Source organism: Miscanthus floridulus, chromosome 2, assembly GCF_019320115.1.
Source record: "Miscanthus floridulus cultivar M001 chromosome 2, ASM1932011v1, whole genome shotgun sequence".
Taxonomy (NCBI): Eukaryota; Viridiplantae; Streptophyta; class Magnoliopsida; order Poales; family Poaceae; genus Miscanthus; species Miscanthus floridulus.
In genome coordinates, this window is record NC_089581.1 from 48,581,340 (window position 1) to 48,601,824 (window position 20,485).

Genomic DNA, 20,485 nt, shown 5'->3' on the forward strand with positions numbered 1-20,485 from the left:
TTAGAGTCCCGTAGCAATGCTCGGGTACTATCTAGTATATCCAATTTCAGTTGTATCCTTGTCTTTTCCTTTCTGGAAAAAATTTGCGCGTCATTTTGCCTTCTAAGACGTGTACATTCCGAATTCTCATTTGCTGCTTCACATCACAACGACCAGTCATTAGTGCATACGGATGGGCAGTAGGCGTCGCTGTTTTGAGTTTCTGACAAAACCCTTCATTGAATGTCGACGGAGTGTCATCCCAATGCCGCGTCATGCAACTGTTTCCTGCTACCTTCTCCCTTAAGCAACAGAATCCTTTATAACACCTTCCTCATCCACAGCTCGTCATCACAGATAATTTTGTTTTCCTTTTTCCCATTTCGCGTCGCGAAAAATGGTGATCGTTGATCCAAAAGCCCTGGCCTCCGCGCACCAGTTCACCGTCGTCATCGACGGCGTCGAGACGGCCGTCCACGATGGCGTGCTCCGGCGCAACGGCGGCACGGTGGCCGTGGTCGGCCCGGGCGTCCTGGAGGTGAGCCGTCTCCAGCACGTGGTGGTGCGCGGCGGCGGCGGCGGCGACGTCCGCTTCTCCCGGTGCGGGTACGCGGCCGCCGAGGACTGCGGCGCGGCGTTGTTCCACCGGTGCGACGCGGTGCGCGTGGGCGGCTCCCGCGACGTGGCCGTGCGCCGGTGCCGCTCCGCCGACGTGGAGCACGTGGCGGGCGCCGTGGCCATCCGCCGCTGTAAGGGCGCCGTGCGCGTCCGCGGCGCCGGGGGGGAGCTCCGCGTGGGCCGGTGCCGGGAGGCCGACGTCGGCGGGTGCGCCGACGTCGCCGTGGCGCGGTGCCGCGCCGCGCGCGCCGACTGGTGCGGCGCGCTCGCGCTGGGGAGGTGCGGCTCCGCCGACGTCACCCGCTGCGGCGCCGTGCGCGTCAACCGCTGCCGCGACGCCACCGTGTCCGGGTGCGGCACCGTGGCGGTGCGCCGGGGAAAGGTGAGCATGGTGGAGATGGGCCAGCAGGTGCCGCCGGATTTTCACGAGCAGACGATGATGTATCAGCAGGGTGAACCTGTCCTCACTACGCCGGTGGCAGTCGTGGCCAAGTGAAGGGAGATGCTTACTGTACTGCCTGCGTCGCCCTGTCGTACGGCCGGTTATCGCATTCGTATCTACGCTGAAAATATGTGTAATACTATTATCGTGTATATATTGTGAAGACGAAGGCTCGTTGGCTTAAACTTATCAGCCGGCTTATCAGCTAGAATCTATAGTATTTTCTCTCACGACAAAACAGCTTCAGCCGGCTTTAATACCAGCCGAATAGGGCAGAATTCTGGTTCTATTAGTCTCGTATTGTTCTACTATGTTATTGTACCAGTAATTGCTGTAATATTCTGCAAACTTTCCTACCCAAAGCATATATGGCGTGTTTCATCTTAAAACATTGTTCATATGCATGTAAAGTATAACGATTAAATAATGGAGTTTTTTGTGGATAAGTCATATTCTGTGGTTGATACTCAACCCATCTGATCATGCTATCTAGTGTTGGCTCTTTTGGGAAAAAAAAGGTGGGTGGGGAGGGTCCTCACCTGGCCCAAATCATATCGGACCCACGTGCGCCGATAAGATTAGCGGCGCACACGTCACTGATACTGGGGAAGAAGGAGCAGGGGCAGCAGTCGGTCGATGGGCGGAACGGCCAGTGGCGAGGTCTATGGCCGGCGGCCTTAGAAGAAGGGGCCCGGGGGAGGCAACGAGGCCGGCGGTGGTGGCGAGTTGAGGGCAGTGAGCGAGGCATCGGCGGAGGACACCGGATGGGCGGTGTCTATGGCGGGGGCGAGGAGTCCGGTGAGCTCCTGGATTGGAACTAGGGAAAGGTGGATTCGTCTGACGGGGGTGGGTGGCGGACGGGGAGGTCGAGCGGTGATCGAGGTGGGCTTGCCAATGGTTGTTCGGACTACCTTGACTTTTTTCCGAAAAAAGAAAGTCTACCAGGTGAATTGAAACTCATAATGGTGATTTCTTGCGTGTTTGGTTCAATGCTTCCATTTGGCTTGTCCCGTCCAGGGACCAGGGCTACCAAGTCTCAGTTTAATTTTCTTCATCCGCGGGGTTAGTCCAGGCCTTTAATTTGGACGCCAAAATTTGGCCGAGCATCGGGCGCAATCCAAACTCACCCTTGATGCTTCAGAATTTCAGCGTCTTATTAATTGAACTAGTAGCAAATACAGCCGGTTCGTTTCGTCGTAAACGATCATGAATTATTTACTACTGATTTAGTGTGAGAGAAAAATGTTGTTCTATCTTATAAACTACGATCATATACGAGCAAGCGAACAGGCTAAGCCACAGGTCGGCATGAGTGTGACGTGTGTGGCTACTGGCTAACCATACATCTCCGTTATATACGTAGAATGCCTTTTTAGATCAGATCATTGGAATGGAATGACGAAGCTGAGCAACGCTAGCTGGCGGGGACAAGAACAAAAGACATGTTATGAAAGGGCATTGCATCATTGTCCATTAGGCTTCAAAGACAATCTAACTAAAGCTTAAAGCAATCTGAATAAGGTGGACACAAAGACTATTTGTGGTGACCCCATGTCCTTTTTCTAAATTCTGGCCCATTTTGCTAAAATCTGCCCCACAACAATCTAAGATAGTAACATCCAGGGAAAACATCCCCGTCTTTGTATGGTTTATCATATCGAAGCCAATGTGCTCCATCTCCACGTGATGCAAAAATGTAAGACTTTTTTTTTCTGAAACAAATTATAATTATATATTTTTTTCAAACAATCATGTAATCCATTTTAAACATTAGAAGAAGTGTGGATGCGCCTAAAGATGATTGATTTTGTCTACCTTGAATCAGTTTCTCATCAAGTTTAAGGTCGGAGGCAGTAGATTAAATTTACGTAGAAATGTTGCGTCATTGCGTGAGAACTAACAAGAGACACCTGTCACTCGGATTGGCAGTCAGCGTAGCAGGTGTTTCATTGAAAAAAATTTGCTGATCACAAATGGACCATAAACACGAATGAATACGCGGTTGCAATTTGCAACCCGTGCACCATAAACACGGATGATACAGTAGTAGTAAACACAACGACAATATGACCAACTGCCCAAGCTCTCACCCATTTATGGCGACCCCCCCCCCAAAATCGCTTCTATCCTCCTCCAAAACGCTGGACAAGAACAGCTCAACTACCCAAACCACCAAAAGCAGATCTCTGTCCCGCACACATCTGCTCGCCACCCAGCTCACCCGATGGCGCTCGTCGTTGACGCCAAGGCCGCCGGCGCGTCCGCATCCACCTCCACCGCCGCCACTGCGGCCGCGGCGGCGGACCACCTGTTCCTGGTCGTCCTCGACGGCGTCGAGACGCCCATCCACGAGGGGACGCTGCACGGCAGCGCGGGGGGCACGGTCACCGTCACCGGCCCGGGCCAGCTCTCCGCCGACGGCCTTCGGAGCAGCGTCCTCGTCCTCGGCGGCGGCGAAGGCGGGGCCGTGCGGTTCACGCTCTGCGCCGACGCGGCCGCCGAGGGCGTGGGCGCGGCGAGCTTCGACCGGTGCGGCGCGGCGCGCGTGGAGGGCGCACGGGAGGTGTCCGTGTCCCGGTGCCGCGCGGCCGAGGTGGAGCGCGCGGGGAGGGTCACCCTGGACCGGTGCCGCGACGCGCGGCTCCGCGGAGGGGGAGCGCTCCGCGCCGCGCGGTGCCGCCGCGCCGACGTCGAGAGCTTCGGCGGGGTGCGCCTGGCGCGGTGCAGGGCCGCGCGCGCCGACTGGTGCGGCACTGTCGAGGTCGAGCTGTGCAGGGCCGTCGACGTCACCCGATGCGGCGCCGTCACCGGGGAGCGCTGCCGCGTCGTCAACGCCGCCGGGTGCGGCAGCGTCGACGTGGCGCGGGCCGTCATCAACCTGGTGGAGGAAGAGCAGCAGCCGTAGTCAGCCCTGTTCTGTCATCGCGGAGCGGCTCAACATCGAGAGCTCAACAGCTGTAACTAGAAGTGGAGTACTGCTGTATCTTCTGCTGCTGTAAACTGAACAAGAATGCTTTTGTAAATTGTTTTTCAAAGTAGGCTTTGTGGTTCGCGATTTAATTGATTGATTGAGTTCATTCTCAATGTGACTTCCATAGTTCTTCCATATTCACTACAACGACAATTTTTATAATTTCCCATCTAGTTTTTCAATTCTTCTCTATTTTAAAAAACCGTTATTTCAAAATTGTTTTTCACTAATCACTGCAATACAAGTGGGCTATCATCCCCAGCGGCCCATCCCCAGCCCAGCCCAGCCAGCACCGCCTCGGCGTCGGCATCACCACCGGCGTCGTGCCCATTACCATGCCGCCGTTGGCGGCCGCCGATGATTTCCTCATTCTCGAGTTCATCGCAGGCAACCGCCGCATCTCCCACGCCGTGTTCGACTCCCTCCTCGCCTCCCTATCCTCACCCTACGCCTTGCCCCGCACCTCACAGCGCCTCCGACAAGCCCTAGTGCTCCGCGCCCTCGACGCTGCCCTCCACACCGAGGGCACCTCCTCCTGCTCCTCCCTCCTCCTCCACAAGGCGCGAAAGGTCCTCGCCGACCCCGACGCAGCCGCCTGCTTCCCCCACCAGATCTCTTTTGCAGACAATGAAGAGAACGACGAAGCTAGGGCCGCGGCCGCGGTGGCCGATCTCAAGCGCCTCCTCGACCTTGAGTGGGCCAACCTCCCGCCCTCCACACTCGAGCGCGCCGCCGACAGGATCGCCGGGGACGGGGCCCACCAGACGCGGCCCGCCGCCGACCACACCAAGCGTACAAAGCGTCGCCTGCTCGGTACCTCTAATCACAAAGCTAGCCTAGTCCATATCCTATTCAATTTTTTTTAGAAACAATTGTCCTGTTTATCTTTTTCAATGTTGTTGCTTACTATCTAAGACAAGAAAATGAATGAATGATGAAATTGTGGTTACTCCATTCGCAGTAGGGGAATCAACGGAGCGTGAGATTTTATCTAAGCTTGTGCAGGATGGATCCACTTCTCATCAACCAATTCTGACGGAAGTTGCTGATAATGCGAGCAATGCCAATGAAGCTGATGGTGCTCGACGAGATGACGAGGCCCATTCTTTTAATGAAAACAGTGAGGCTGATTGTGGTCGAGAAGGTATGGCTGGGCACCAAAATGCATCGGTTAAAGGAGCAGAGGGTCGAGTTTCAGAGAAGGCTGTCCCTGCTTCTAAAAAGTGCAGTCTTATGGAGAGAAATCCCAATGCAAGCACTTATGAGGTAATTGATTCACTGTGCTTTTACTCGCATTCCGTCCATATATTAGGTGATGAAGCTTATCAATCCCATATAGAAGTATCCATCTTGTAGTAACTTTGATTGCATCTTAGATTACCTATGTTTCCACATAAAGTAACCTTTTCGGTTTCAGTTTATTTATGTGTATCTCTTGGTTCAAATACATCTAGTTGTGAATGAGGAAGTTGTTCTCTGTATGTATTATCTGCAAACTTTTGGGATATTGTTTGGCAAAGCACAATGGTGTAATTTTTTTTTGGGTGAAACATTATAATAGCATGTGTGCAGTTTGGTGATGGTATGTTATCATCATCTTGGGTGCAGTGGGATAGCTCTGATGATGATCAGCCAGTACGGAAACGCAAAGTACATCATTTTGAGAGAAAATCATATCCTTCTCCTTCATGTGCACATAAGATCAGAAAGAAGTGGAGTGAGATAGAGGAAAAAACCTTGCTGGAAGGGGTGGAGAAGTGAGTTATATTTTTGTTTGCCTTATTACTCTTACTACATTAACATTTTTTTTGTTCTTCAATTTAAATTCAATAAGTAAACCTTGTACCTTAGTGATATATTTTGCATTTTGTATGGTGACTCAAAGGTATGGCAAAGGCAATTGGAAAGATATCAAATTAGCTTACCCTGATGTCTTTGAGGAGAGATCAACGGTATGCATTCTGGCTGGCATTCCATTTCTTGCCTTGGATGAAGACTTGGCCTTGAAAGTTTGGGTTTGATGTGCAGGTGGATCTGAAGGACAAGTTCAGAAATTTGGAAAGGCGCCACCATGAATCGGCTTGTTAGCTTCTGTACTCACATCTATTTGTGTGGCCACTCGAGGGGCTCTTCCTGATATACGTGTCCGGCAGGCTGTAAAAGATCATATACGATCGCGGATGATAAGCTAGAACAATTTTTTTTCTCAAATTAAATCAGTTAAACCAGCCAGCAGTAAATAATTCATGATCCAGCCCAGGTAGCCGAACACGTACCCGTCGGACTCCAGTAAGAGAGCCCACATTCGAAGCGCGTCTGATCAATTCACAGTCCGGTCATGCACGCATGCGCCACGTGCCACCATACTTCAACTGCGTCGCCACCATTCTCGTCCACGCGCTAGGTAGTAGCTGCCTAACTGCTTCGTCTCTGCTTGCTCGTGCTGCGTTGCGTTCCCAACGAACCAAGCGACGCCGGGCAGTGCGCGGCAGCGGCGACACATCGACGGAGAAGCAGCACCAGAGATCGAGCGAGCACTGCGCGGCAGCAGCGACGCCGCCCCGGCTGCGAGCAAGTATGAGGCAGCTCATCATCCGGCGAGCCTACGCGTTGTACTTGTATTTAGTTCTAGTTTAAAAATTGCAACTGTGGCTAAAGGGAGGACGAGATCTTTAATCTCGGTTTGTAAAACAAACTGGGACTAATTCTATCCTTTAGTCCCGGTTGTAATGGTTACTGAGGTGTGTCAGAGGCACGTCAGTGCGAGAATCTTTAGTCCCAGTTTAAGACATGAACTCAGACTAAAGGTGTTTCCAAACTGAATTTAAAAGGAAAGCGTATCTTATTTAAGTTAGATATGTGGTGGTAGGTGAGATGGTAACGTGTGCAAGAGCTGAAGTAGAAGGTCGTAGGTTCGAATATCCACAGCTGCAACTTTTTTTTATCCAATAAACACCTCTACTCCGGGTTGGAGGAACCGGGACTAAAAATCAAAACCTTTAGTCCCGATTACATAGTTCCGGTTCTAAAACCGGGATTAAATGGGGTTGAGAACCAGAACTACAGCTAGGTTCTTTACTAGTGCCGTACGTATTCCACGCACACGCTCTACTCTTCGGCATGTTCCTTTGCCACGGTGGAATGCCAAGTGAGCGAAACCGGGTAGCAAAACCAGTGCAGGTTTTTTTTAATGGTTTGGCAAATTTTAGGGCGTTGGATATATGGTTTTATACTTCAGAAGTAAAGTAGTCCACAGGCCATACGTGAGGGGGTTATATAGACTTTTCCCATTTTTTTTAATGAAATCTTGGGGGTGGCTATGAAAAAAAAAGTAACATGATTTGTTTTGCTTCCGCGTAACACTGAACAGTGAACAAGTCTCTCAATTCTTAATGGGATCCTACTGCTGTGCAAGGTAAAATGTTTGGTATTTACATCTCAACACAAACAATTAATGTCTTCCATCGATCTTCCGTCGCTATCTACCCTCAACTACGGTTACAGTCCAGCTGCATGCTGGCGCTGTCAGACCGGCAGGCCTTCACCTCCGGGTCCTCGTCGTCGTCGTCGCCGCCGCCGTGGTTCCTCCCCGTGCTGAACGCCGGCTCGCACGGCTCTGGCAGCGTGGGGTTCTCGCAGGCGAGCATCGTGGTCACCACCGACATGGTGGGCCTGCGCTTGGGCTGCTCCTGGACGCACAGCAGCCCGATCTGGATGCACTTAAGCACCTCCGCCGCGTTGGACGTGTCCGCGATGGACTGGTCGATGAACTCCAGGCTCTCGCCGTCCTTCCAGTCTCCACGCCTGCATTGCAAGCGGAAACGGAAACCAAGCTTGCCATGAGCTCCTGCATGCAATTAATGGAATTTGCATCGTCGAACGAAGGAGTAGATCGAAATCACACTCACATATCTCAGGAGGTTGAGGTTGAGGTCGAGCTCGGTGTGGTAGAACCCTGTGTTCTTCTTCCCGCTGACGATCTCGAGCACCAGGACGCCGAAGCTGAACACGTCGGATTTCATGGAGAAGACTCCGTCCATGGCGTATTCAGGGGACATGTACCCACTGCAAGTGGAAGCAACAAGTCAGTCAATAGTATAATTGGTCACCAGGAGATGTAATGTAACTATCATGGTGTTTCTAACATGTGTAAAGCAGCACAAAATTAATCTGAAACGAAATGTATATGAATGGACAGCTAATGACGCTTACTATGTTCCGACTACTTTCTTGGTGTAGGCAGCGGTCTGATCGGTGCCGAATATCCTGGAGACGCCGAAGTCGGAGATCTTGGGGTTCATGTCCTTGTCAAGCAAAATGTTGCTCGCTTTGAGGTCCCTGTGGATTATCCTCAGCACCGAATCCTGGTGAAGGTACAGTACCCCCCTTGCGATGCCGTTGATGATGTTGAACCGTTTCTCCCAGCTCAGCATCGACTGCTTCTCTTCATCTGGGGACAGTTATTTCCACAACAGTTAATCTCATGCATGTCAGGATTTGATCATCGATTCCCAGTGGCAGCTAATAGCTAGCGGTAGCGGCTTACTGAAAAGGAAGGTGTTGAGGCTCCGGTTGTGCATGTACTCGTAGACCAGCATCCTCTCCGACCCGTCGATGCAGTAGCCCAGAAGCATCACCTCGTTCTGGTTAGAAACGATAGGCAATATAAATGGTTAGAAACGATAGGCAGTATAAATGATGAAGAACAATAAATAAAATACAAGAGACACGAGATTTTAACGTAGAAAACTCTTTCAAGAAAGAAGGGAAAAAACAAAAGGCACCAACTGTTAGAGTACGTCAGGGGCCTATTAGATCTGGGTTGGTTGTATAGCCCATTAGTGTTAGGGTTAATTAGAGATAAATGTCGCTTATTTAAGGGTCAAGTAAACATTGCTTGAGAGTCAAGTAAACCTCTCTATATAAGGAGAGGAGATGTATCGATCTAATAAGTAAGAATTAAGAAGGAAAACCGTTCCCTCTTGCCCGGCCATGGGCAAACGCCCCGTGGCCGGCTCTCTCTCATCCTCGCAGCCCTAGCCATGAACAGTACCCACAGTACTGTAGCACCGCGGGTACTGTAGCACGTCAGCCGCCGTCGCTCCCCTCGCCTCTCTCCTCTCAATCCTAGCAGCCACATGACAATCTGGTATCAGAGATCTTTGGTTCGATCATGTGGTTCGATCATGTCCACCCGTCGTCCTCCGCCGTGGGCATCATGACGAACGAGCAGTTGACGGCGGCTGTCCTTGACCTCGGCAAGATGGTGGCCGAGATTCATGGGTTCCTGCTGGGGCCGCAGCCGAACCAGCATCATGCCGTCGCCGCCATCGCTTCCGACTTGGATCGCCGGTTTGTCGAAACCCATCTACACGGCACCCAGTACCCAGCCGCACCTACCGCCGCTCCCGACCACCGGGGCTGTCATGGCGCATGGCGGCGCCCCGGCTTCGGGCGTCCTCTACGGCGGGGTGGACGACGGCAGCCTGATGTTGACGCTCTCCGCCACGTCGCCCTCGCTGGACAGCACGGGCGCAACGCCCTCGGCCTCCTCATAGGACCCGTCGCCAGTTGCGCTTAGCTACACGGAGGACCTCGATCTCGTCCGCTGCGTCGGGGATCTCAGGCATGTGGTTTCTCCCACGGGCGGCGGGCATGCTATTTTCCCTGCGGGCGGCAGTTTGGGAGGAGCATCCCTCCACCTCATTCTTCATCGGAAGCCCTCCGCTCTTCTCTGTGCGATGCAGACCAGCAGCCGTCTGGCGGGGAGAAGGTGTGGGGTCACCAGCGAGAGCGCACCGCGTAGCGCCGTCACATGGTCGCTGTTGCGACCACTTCCAGGTGCCTATACACATGCACCTCTTTCGTCTAGATGGTGTCCATGGGATCCAGGAGGCTGTACACATGCAAGTTTGGCGTGCGGATGGTGTCCACCTTATGTTCAGGACTCAAAAATAAAGAGTTCCAGTCGATTTCAGGTTGAGAATAATAAAATAAGCCAAGATATAAAAAGCTTATTTTTTAGGTGTTAGGAGTCGAGTCAGCGTTATAAGTTCGTTAGGTTGCAGCTCGAGGACGAGTTGCATGTCCAGGTGGGGTGTAGTGTTAGAGTACGTCAGGGACCTATTGGACCTGGGTTGGCTGTATAGCCCATTAGTGTTAGGGTTAATTAGAGATAAGGGTCGCTTACTTAAGGGTCAAGTAAGCCTTGCTTGGAGTCAAATAAACCTCTCTATATAAGGAGAGGAGATGTATCGATCTAATCAAGCAAGAATTAAGAAGGAAAACCCTTCCCTCTTGCCCGGCCGTGGGCAAAAGCCCCGCGGCCGGCTCTCTCTCACCCTAGATGTGAACAGTACCCCCGTGGTACTGTAGCGCCGCGGGTACTGTAGCGCGTCGGCCGCCGTCGCTCTCCTCGACTCTCTCCTCTCAATCCTAGCAGCCACATAACATCAGCCAACAAATCTTCACTATATCGGATGAGGTTACAAACATCGGGGATTTACAACTTTTCTTATCCGAAGACAACGGCTTACAGGAGGTATATATAAAGATGGAAAACCCTAATAGCTGATGATCCATACCTTTTCTTCGCTTTGGACCAAGCCTCCTGATGACGGGCCTCCCGGGGATTTACAACTTTTCTTCGCTTCAGCCCAAGCCTCCCGGCGACGGGCCTCGCTTCGCTCTGACAGAAGTTAACCTTTATCTTGTACATAACTGAATTTGTATCACAACTCAGCAAACTCCACCTTGAGACAAATTCCTTCTTGTAGCATAAAACGAACCTTCACTCTAAAACAACAAAGAAATATTTCTGGTGCCAAATAGCCTCTTGGGCTAAACAGTTATACCAACTAAGCTTGAGCAAAGCTCAAACTTAGCAACAAGAACTAGCTTTGTCAACATATGAGCATGATTATCATGTGTGCTTATCTTGCATACCTTCAGCTTACCTTGCACGACAACATCGGGAACATAATGGTATTTGACATCAATGTGCTTCGTTCTCTCATGAAACATCTGATCTTTAGTGAGACATATAGCACTTTGACTATCACAAAATAAATTAATGCAAGAATCATCTCCACAAAGCTCAGCAAATAAACCTTTCAACCAAATCGATTCTTAAAATGCTTCAGCAATAGCCATGTATTCTGCTTCAGTGGTAGACTGGGCAACAACGGGCTGCAATGTTGCCCTCCAACTCACAGCACAACCACCAATAGTGAATACATAAGCTGTGAGAGATCTCCTCTTATCTAAATCGGCAGCAAAATCTGAATCCATGTAGCCAGTGAGTCCCTTATCAGTCTTGTCAAACTTTAAACAAGCATTTATTGTGCCACGAAGGTACCTGAAAATCCATTGAATAGCCTTCCAATGTTCTTTACCAGGATTAGCCATGTATCTACTAACCAAACATGATAAATCAGGACGAGAGCAAACTACATACATCAAAGAACCAACAGCACTAGAATATGGAACTCTTGACATGTACTCAAAATTCTCATCCGTACTAGCACATTGTGAAGCTAATAATTTAAAATGAGGAGCAATAGGAGTACTAACAGACTTTGCATCATGCATGTTGAAACGATGAAGAACTTTCTTAATGTAACTTTGCTGACTAAGAAATAACAAACTAGAATTTCTGTCTCTTGTAATCTTCATACCTAGAATTTTCTTAGCAGCACCAAGATCCTTCATCTCAAACTCACTACTCAACAATTTCTTCAATGTAGTGATTTCTTTCTTACTCTTGGCAGCAATCAATATATCATCAACAGATAACAACAAATATATAGGTGATCCATCAACAAATTTAATGTACACACAACTATCAAATTTAGACCTCTTAAAACAATGTGACATCATAAAAGTATCAAACCTTTTTATCATTGATGAGGAGACTGTTTCAAACCATATAAGGACCTCTTTAATTTGCAAACATGATCCTCCTTACCAGGTACTATGAACCCTTCTGGCTGGTCCATGTATATCTCCTCCTCAAGCTCTCCATGTAGAAACACAGTCTTTACATCTAACTGCTCAATCTTAAGATCTCGCATAGCAACAATACCAAAAAATGTACAAATTGAACTATGCTTTACAACTAGATAGAATACATCATTATAATCAACACTAGGAATCTGACTGAAGTCTTTTGCTGCTAACCTTGCCTTAAATCTTGGAGGCTCACTAGGAGACAAACCCTCCTTTCTCTTGAAGATCCATTTGCAACGAACGACCTTCTTTTGTTTAGGCAAGCGCACAACATCCCATGTGCCATTTTTCTCGATTGTCTACATCTCCTTTTGCATAGCAGAAATCCACATCTCGCGGTGTGGGGGGTACAACCCCAGATACCCATGGCAGACCATATGGGCTGCGCCCCTAGAGGCGGCCTAGCCCACAAGATGAAGCCTTACGGGGCACGACGCTGCTCGGCACCTCCCGCAAGACACCGAGAAGATATCCTGAAGATACTATGAGATCTGTTAGGATACGTATGATCCCATGGTTCCTGTAATCTATTATTACTTTCCGGTTATTTCATAGATATAACCAACTAGTAACCCTGCCCCCCAAACTATATAAGGCGGGCAAGGACCCCCTCCAAACACACGCAATATCATACGATAGCCAATATAATCCAACAGACCACCAGAGTAGGGTATTATGTCATACTAATGGCCTAAACCTATCTAACTCGTGTGTCTCTATTGCCTTCTTATTCTAGATTACATGCATCTCTGCCGATTAATCTACCTTCGTGGGATACCTCTCAGAGGACTGCCGACGATATTCTATCGATAGTTGGCGCGCCAAGTAGGGGTGTGCGTGTTGTTTCCATGTCGAGCAAGATGGTACGTTCTATAGGTTCTTCGTCCCTCCCACAACCTAGCCAGATCTTCACGGTTGGATCGATCTCGTGGATCATCAACGCTGACGGAGTTAGAGAGCTCATCGAGCCAGTGCAGATCAATATTATGCTGATCATCCCAACACCTGTGATTGTAGATCTGATCTTAGAACCAACTCTAAGGTTGTCTTCACTGACAATTCGTCGCCTGCTCCCCCGCTACCAGAGGGGGAAAATCAACAATGACGATCTGATCGCATCCATCGATCAGGTTGGCTAGAAGCTCGTCGATTGCCTCTCCATCGTAGATTTGGCTCTGACCACTCTAGTTCAGCACCGACCACCCTCTGATCCAGATCTATCGAAGGTTGCTTGGGAAACTTCAAGGGTTACAGCCCTACCCTTTGGGCTCACCAACATCGCCGCCACTTATCAAGATGCCCTATGGGGCAAGTTCACCAACTAGGTTGGAGATGTCCATCCTCTCACCGACCAGCTCCCGCTGGTTGTCAACATGCTACATGTTGACCGATGCCCCAGAGCATCCCTCCAAACCATCCTGGAGGAGAATCCAGAGTTCGAGTCCCTGGGTTCTACGGAGACTGTCACCGAAACCACCGTTGAGCAACCTCTCTTCCCTCCCTTTTGTGGAGGCGCAATCTTCAACATCAGCGTCGACAGTCCCCCATGGGAAGAGGAAATCGAGGAGGACTGTGCTGCCCACGTCAATAGGAACATCAACCATGCTCAGCATCAAGCAAACGAGGCTGCCCTTGTGCTAGCCAAGGCTCAGGTCGATTCACAAGGAAGGCCATGCCAACTCCAGTGCAACCTCGACAATGAATTCATCCATGTTGACAGCCACGATGTCTACAAGACCCCAAGTGCCAACTTGGCCGGGGCCACCAACGAGCTCACCCAGCTCCCACAAACACCGGAGGTCGCTAGGGTCGCCGCCATGCTTAAAGTGGTGCACTGCCAGGTCAACGACATCCGCTAGGATCTGAGACCTTCATACTCCATGAGCTCGATTCGCCCATCAGCTACACCAAGATACAATCGCCGCCCCAACCAAAGTCGTTTTGCCGACCAGCACTACAATGATGGACAACCCCTCCAGGGGGAGCTCGGGGCAACCGCATCGAACACCCTCGCCAACATGACTAGGAGGTCGACCAGGATGTCCGAGTGCACCTCAACAATCTCTGAGACACGCGACGATGTATCAACGAGCATTGTTTCAGTCTCCATGAAGAAGTAGCCCACCGTCAAGAATACGAGCAAGAGTTTGGTGATCTGAACTCAACCCTCTAGCCACTCAACATCGACAAAGCCACAAATCACAATGACGACAATCCCAAAGGGCCCCCAGCATTCACGAGGGCTCTCCAAACACTCTAGTGGCCCCGTGGTTTCAAAATCGCTGGGGTCGAGCCCTATGAAGGATGGATGAACCCCACATAGTGGCTACAAGCCTATGCCACTGCTGTACGTGCTGTCGGGGGAGATACCAGCATCATGGTGAACTATCTTCCTGTCATGCTCACGACAACCGCGATGAACTAGTTCACAAGCCTCGCCTCGGACTCCATCGGATCCTAGGAAAGAGCTGAAGAAGTGAAAGCTCTAGTTTGGTTTTGGTGAATTGATGAAACCCTAAGTGCTAACCTAGTTTATCAAGTGTTCATGACATAGGTAGCACACTTCAAGTAGAGAAGCAAATGAAGATCATAACATGACAATGGTGATAGCATGGAGATGATCAAGGGCTTACACTTGAAGAGAAGAAAGAGAAAAACAAAAAGCTCAAGGCAAAGGTATAAACCATAGGAGCTATTTTGTTTTGGTGATCAAGACACTTAGAGAGTGTGATCACATTTAGGTTTGATAGCCGTACTATTAAGAGGGGTGAAACTCGTATCGGAATGCGGTTGTCAAAGTGCCACTAGATGCTCTAACTCATTGCATATGCATTTAGGATCTAGTGGAATGCTAACACCCTTGATAATATTTGTGAATATATGCTAACACATGTGCACAAGGTGTGTGCAGGGTTGAGATGGGTTTGGGTCCCTCTCTCCCTCCCGCCGAGCTTGCGAGGCGGGATTCGGCGCTTTTGGAAAAATGAAATGTCTATTTTCTATTGCGCCGGATACAAAATTCTTGGTGGTTGGCACACTTGAGCAAGGGTGAAGAAGTTAGAGTTGAAATGGAGTTGATCGAAATGATGCTGGCGTCGGTCTACTGACCGGACGCTGGGTCACTCAGCGACCGGACGCTGAAAGGCTGCGTCCGGTCGAGCTGTCAGACGGCACAGTGGATAGGGTTGAGCACCGGACGCTGGTCTGCGTCCGGTCAAGGTGGACCGGACGCGTCCGGTCGAAAAAACATGTCTCAGGGAGCTTACTGGAAACGACCGGACGCTGGGGCTTCAGCGTCCGGTCAGTTTTATCGGACGTGTCCGGTCATGCTCGGGAGCTTACTGTAAACAACCGGACGCAGGGGCTTCAGCGTCCGGTCAGTTCGAAGAAGCAGCGTCCGGTCGAGGCTGATGACCGTTGAGTCTGGACACGTGGCTGACATTGAGCGACCGGACGCTGAGAGCCAGCGTCCGGTCAGTCTGACCGGAGCGTCCGGTCAGAACGCGTTTTGCCCAGTGAAGGGGTATAACGGCTCTATTTGATTGGGGCTCTATTTATAGCCCCATGGCCGGCTCAAGCTGAAACTCTTGGCCATTTCTATTGACATAGCATACTTGTGAGCTTAGCCAAAGCCCTCTCACTCATCTAGATCATTGATTCATCATCATAGTGAGATTGGGAGTGAATCCAAGTGCATTGCTTGAGTGATTGCATCTAGAGGCACTTGGTGATTGTGTTTCGCTGCGGATTTCTCTTGTTACTCTTGGTGGTTGCCGCCACCTAGACGGCTTGGAGCAGCAAGGATCGTTGAGTGGAGGAGGTGATTGTCTCCGACTCCGATCGTGGTGATTGTGAGGGGTTCTTGACCTTTCCCCGGCGGAGCGCCAAAAGGTACTCTAGTAAATTGCTTGTGGCTTGTGTGATCCTCATCTTGTGTTGGTTGTGCGGCACCCTATTGAGGGTTTGGCGAGTGATGCCAATCAGCGCGTGAACCTCCAAGTGAGTGAATCGCCACAACGAGGACTAGCTTGCCGGCAAGCAAGTGAACCTCGGTAAAAATCATTGTGTTCATCATTTGATTCCGAGGTGATTGGTCATCATTGTTATTCATCTTCGTGATTGATTGGTTCATTCATCTACACGGCGGTATAACCCTCTTGATCACTCTCTTTACTTTACCGCAAACTAGTTGACAAGCTCTTTAGTGTAGCTAGTTGTGAGAGCTTGCATGCTTGGTTGGTGTGGCTCTTTAGTTAGCCTTTGAGAGCACACTAACATAGGGTAGTGTCATTGCTCTTGTGTGAATTGACACTATCTAAACTAGATTTGTGGTAGGTGGCTTGCATTATTGAGTAGGCTAGCGCAACACTCGCTTCGCCTCATAATTGTCTAACCATTTGGTTAAGTGTTGTTGTAGAAATTTTTATTAGGCTATTCACCCCCCCTCTAGCCATTAGGACCTTTCAAGTGGTATCAGAGCCGAGGTCACCGTTAATTTGAGGCTTAACAACCTTCGGTGTAAAATGGCTCAAATCAACAACACCAAGAAGCCACCCCAATTTGATGGCTCAAATTATTCTTATTGGAAGTCAAAGATGGCCACACATATCAAGTCAATCAATAGAAAGGTGTGGAAGGTGGTAGAAACCAAAATTGAGATTGGTAATCCGGAAAATCCCACCGCCGCTGAAGAAGTGCTTCTCCAAAACAATGACATTGCTCTAAGTGCCATTCATGATGCAATTGATGTGAGAACATTTGAGCAAATAAAAAATATTGAGATGGCTCATGAAGCTTGGAAGAAATTGGAAGAATCATTTGAGGGCACTCAAGCCGTGAAGGGTGCAAAGGCATATATTCTTAAAGAGAAGTTTGCAAGCTTCAAGATGAAGGAAGATGAGAGTGTGCCGGACATGTTCCACCGGATGGAAGTGATTGTCAATGATCTCAAGGCACTCGGTGAGAACATAGAGGACAAGGACTTCTCAAATAAGTTCTTGAGATGTTTGCCCGCAAGATTCAAAATATTGGTCACCTTGCTAGTAAGGAGTGGTTTGAACACAATGACACCAAACCAAGTCTTGGGAGATATCATGACCGATGATGCCTATAGAGATGATGATGAGAAGGAAGAAAAGAGAGAGAAGAAAGATGAGAAGAAGGATGACAAGAAGAAGAGCGTGGCTTTCAAGGCCACATCATCCAAGGGCAAAGCCAAGCAAGAAACATCAAGTGAGGATGATGATTCATGGGATGATGATGATGATGAGAGAATGGCTCTTTTTGTCAAGAGGTTTGGCAAGTTCATGGTAAAGAAAGGCTATCGAGCTAGAAGAAAGAAATATTCATCCAAGAGCAAGGAAGATGCAAGGAGATGCTTCAATTGTGGAAGCAAAGATCATCTTATTAGCAAATGTCCATACAATAGTGAGAAAGATGATGAAAACAAGAACAAGAAGAAGGAGTGGAAAGAAAAGAAAGATAAGAAGGACAAGATGTCCTTCAAAAAGAAGAAGGGTGGTTCATATGTAGTCACTTGGGATAGTGATGCTTCCACAAGTGATGATGATGATAGTGATGACAACAAGACCACCAAGAAGAAGGCACTTGCAAGCATAGCAATCAATGAGAAGCCTTCTCTCTTCGACTCTCCATCATGCTTCATGGCTAAGGCCACCAAGGTACAAACTTATGATGATGAAAGTGAGAGTGAACATGATAGTGATAGTGATAATGATGATGATGAACCCACTAAAGATGAATTAATTGACATGCTAGAAGATGCTAGAGAACACTTTAACATGTCAAGAAGGGAATGCAAAAGCTTGCGTAAGGAAATAAAAGCCCTTAAGCAAGCATTTGATGAGCTAAATGCGTCTCATGAGAGGCAAGAGGATGCCCATGAGAAGCTTTGCAAGGCTCACAAAAAGCTTGAAAAAGCTCATTCCACTTTGCTTAATGAACAAGATAAAAGGAAGCATGTTGAAACTTGTGATGTAGGTTTAACTTGTGATTTAATTGATACATCACTATCTATGCCTATCATTGTTCCTCCAACTAACCCTCCTTGTAGCACTTCCACTTCTACCTCATCTAGTAGTGATGGTCACACTTGTGATACCTCACTAGTGGTTGAGAATGAGAACCTCAAGAAGGAGGTAACTAAGCTCACTCACACCTTGGCTAAGGCTTATGGTGGTGAGGACCGCTTGCTTATGGCCTTGGGTAGCCAAAGAGCTTCTCTCTACAAAGAGGGATTGGGCTATACCCCCAAGAAAGGCAAGGCGGCCTTTGCTCCTCACAAGACAAGTTTTGTGAAGAACAATGGTCGGTTTTGCACTAGTTGCAAGAAAGTTGGTCATAGAGAGCATGAATGCACCAACAAAAGCAAAAATGCTAATGTATCCTCTATTAAGCTTAATTCTTCCTATATGCTTGTTAAGGGTACAAATGGTGTGAAGGCTAAGTTCATTGGCAAACCATGGATGGGCTCAAAGAAGAAAGCCATTTGGGTGCCAAAGAGCTTAGTGACTAACCTTCAAGGACCCAAGCAAGTTTGGGTACCTAAAAAGAATTGATCTCCTTTTGTAGGTTAATTATAAAGCCGGAGGAAGGCATTGGGTTCTTGATAGTGGGTGCACTCAACACATGACCGGTGATGCAAGAATGTTCAACTCAATCAACACCAATGGCAATGATGGATATGATAGTATCACATTTGGTGACAATGGCAAAGGCAAGGTCAAAGGGCTTGGTAAGATTGCTATATCCAATGACATGAGCATATCCAATGTGTTGCTAGTAGAGAGCTTGAACTTCAATTTGCTATCCGTAGCTCAATTGTGTGATCTTGGATTCAAATGCATATTTGGAATAGATGATGTAGAGATCATAAGTGTAGATGGCTCTAACTTGATCTTCAAAGGCTTTAGATATGAGAATCTATACTTGGTTGATTTCAATGCTAGTGAAGCTCAATTATCCACATGCTTGTTCACTAAGTCTAGCATGGGTTGGTTATGGCATAGAAGGCTTGGTCATGTTGGAATGAAACAATTGAATAGATTGGTTAAGCATGACTTAGTTAAAGGCTTGAAAGATGTTGTGTTTGAAAAGGATAAGCTTTGTAGCTCTTGTCAAGCCGGCAAACAAGTTGGAAACACCCATCCTAAGAAAAGCATGATGAGCACTAGTAAAGCATTTGAGTTATTGCACATGGATTTGTTTGGGCCAACACAATACACTAGTATCGGTGGAAATAAATATGGATTTGTGATAGTGGATGACTACACTAGATACACATGGGTATTCTTTCTAGTAGACAAAAGTGATGTATTTGCAACATTCAAATCATTTGTCAAAGGCATTCACAATGAATTTGAAACAACCATCAAGAGAGTTAGAAGTGACAATGGTAGTGAGTTTAAGAACACTAGAATTGATGAGTTATGTGATGAATTTGGAATTAGACATCAATTCTCGGCCAAGTACACACCTCAATCAAATGGCCTTGTTGAGAGAAAGAATAGAACACTCATTGATATGGCAAGGTCTATGCTTAGTGAGTACAATGTGAGTCAATCTTTTTGGGCCGAAGCTATCAACACGGCTTGCTATTGTAGCAACCGCCTCTATTGTCACCGATTGAAAGAGAAGACACCATATGAGCTCTTGAATGGTAGAAAGCCCAACATTGCATATTTTCGGGTCTTTGGTTGCAAATGCTATATCTTGAAGAAAGGCACAAGATTGGGCAAGTTTGATAAGAAATGTGATGAAGGATTCCTACTTGGTTATTCCACCACAAGCAAAGCATATAGAGTTTGGAATTTGGATAGTGGTACTCTTGAGGAAGTTCATGATGTTGAATTTGATGAAACCAAGGGTTCACAAGTAGAGAATGAGAACTTGGAAGATGTTAGAGGCATTCAACTTTCAAATGCCATGAAGAACATGGATATTGGTGAATTGAGGCCTAGGCAAGTGAACGATGATGAAGATGATCAAGTGCAAGTGCTCTCCAACTCTAATGTGCAAGATGATACAAATCAAGCTAGTGCAAGTGACTCTCATGATATTGATCAAGATCAAATGGCTAGTACATCATCTCAACCAAATGATCAAGCAAGTGTAAGCAATCAAGTTCCAATCCTTCAAGCAACAAGTATTGCAAGAGATCATCCTTTGGATACAATCATTGGAGATATTTCAAGAGGTGTACAAACAAGATCAAGATTGGCATCATTTTGTGAACACTTCTCTTTTGTGTCATCCATTGAACCAAAGAAGATAGATGAAGCTTTGAAGGATGTTGATTGGGTGAATGCTATGCATGAAGAATTGAGTAACTTCACAAGAAATCAAGTATGGGATTTGGTAGAAAGACCAAAGGAACACAATGTAATTGGAACCAAATGGGTCTTTAGAAACAAGCAAGATCAAGATGGGATAGTTGTAAGGAATAAAGC

The 20,485-nt window shown here is 48.1% G+C and overlaps 4 protein-coding genes across 5 annotated transcripts; 3 read left to right on the forward strand and 1 right to left on the reverse strand.

Annotated features, from left to right (window-relative positions):
- The first annotated feature begins 304 nt into the window (after positions 1-304).
- Positions 305-1,223, forward strand: LOC136538723 (uncharacterized). Its single transcript, XM_066530685.1, has one exon. The coding sequence runs from the start codon at positions 377-379 to the stop codon at positions 1,091-1,093; it is 717 nt and encodes a 238-aa protein (XP_066386782.1). The 5' UTR covers positions 305-376; the 3' UTR covers positions 1,094-1,223.
- A 1,915-nt stretch (positions 1,224-3,138) lies between these two features.
- On the forward strand, positions 3,139-4,077 carry LOC136538724 (uncharacterized). The gene has a single exon (XM_066530686.1). It carries the CDS (start codon positions 3,264-3,266, stop codon positions 3,942-3,944), a length of 681 nt encoding a protein of 226 aa, XP_066386783.1. The 5' UTR covers positions 3,139-3,263; the 3' UTR covers positions 3,945-4,077.
- A 210-nt stretch (positions 4,078-4,287) lies between these two features.
- On the forward strand, positions 4,288-6,253 carry LOC136538725 (telomere repeat-binding protein 2-like). 2 transcript variants are annotated; one of them, XM_066530687.1, is made up of 5 exons: positions 4,288-4,823; positions 4,972-5,276; positions 5,583-5,767; positions 5,896-5,962; positions 6,039-6,253. In XM_066530687.1, exons 1-5 carry the CDS (start codon positions 4,346-4,348, stop codon positions 6,096-6,098), a joined length of 1,095 nt encoding a protein of 364 aa, XP_066386784.1. In that variant the 5' UTR covers positions 4,288-4,345; the 3' UTR covers positions 6,099-6,253. The 2 variants fall into 2 exon arrangements, with proteins under 2 accessions (XP_066386784.1, XP_066386785.1); XM_066530688.1 differs by having other exon boundaries at positions 5,619-5,767.
- Positions 6,254-7,498: 1,245 nt separating this feature from the next.
- Positions 7,499-8,382, reverse strand: LOC136536506 (receptor-like serine/threonine-protein kinase SD1-8). The gene is made up of 3 exons (XM_066528775.1): positions 8,223-8,382; positions 7,915-8,075; positions 7,499-7,806 (listed from the first exon to the last, which is right to left on the reverse strand). The coding sequence occupies exons 1-3, from the start codon at positions 8,309-8,311 to the stop codon at positions 7,499-7,501; spliced, it is 558 nt and encodes a 185-aa protein (XP_066384872.1). The 5' UTR covers positions 8,312-8,382.
- Between the last annotated feature and the right edge of the window lie 12,103 nt (positions 8,383-20,485).

What these genes read in the sequence shown, in the direction of transcription:
- LOC136538723 (XM_066530685.1), top strand. Translation starts at nt 377, where the DNA reads ATGGTGATCGTTGATCCAAAAGCCCTGGCCTCCGCGCACCAGTTCACC.
- LOC136538724 (XM_066530686.1), top strand. Translation starts at nt 3,264, where the DNA reads ATGGCGCTCGTCGTTGACGCCAAGGCCGCCGGCGCGTCCGCATCCACC.
- LOC136538725 (XM_066530687.1), top strand. Translation starts at nt 4,346, where the DNA reads ATGCCGCCGTTGGCGGCCGCCGATGATTTCCTCATTCTCGAGTTCATC. An exon ending in TACAAAGCGTCGCCTGCTCG is followed by an intron (nt 4,824 to 4,971) that starts GTACCTCTAATC and finishes CTCCATTCGCAG; the next exon opens with TAGGGGAATCAACGGAGCGT. An exon ending in TTGCTGGAAGGGGTGGAGAA is followed by an intron (nt 5,768 to 5,895) that starts GTGAGTTATATT and finishes GGTGACTCAAAG; the next exon opens with GTATGGCAAAGGCAATTGGA.
- LOC136536506 (XM_066528775.1), bottom strand. Translation starts at nt 8,311, where the DNA reads ATGAACCCCAAGATCTCCGACTTCGGCGTCTCCAGGATATTCGGCACC. An exon ending in AAGAAAGTAGTCGGAACATA is followed by an intron (nt 8,076 to 8,222) that starts GTAAGCGTCATT and finishes TTCCACTTGCAG; the next exon opens with TGGGTACATGTCCCCTGAAT. An exon ending in CAACCTCCTGAGATATGTGA is followed by an intron (nt 7,807 to 7,914) that starts GTGTGATTTCGA and finishes GCAGGCGTGGAG; the next exon opens with ACTGGAAGGACGGCGAGAGC.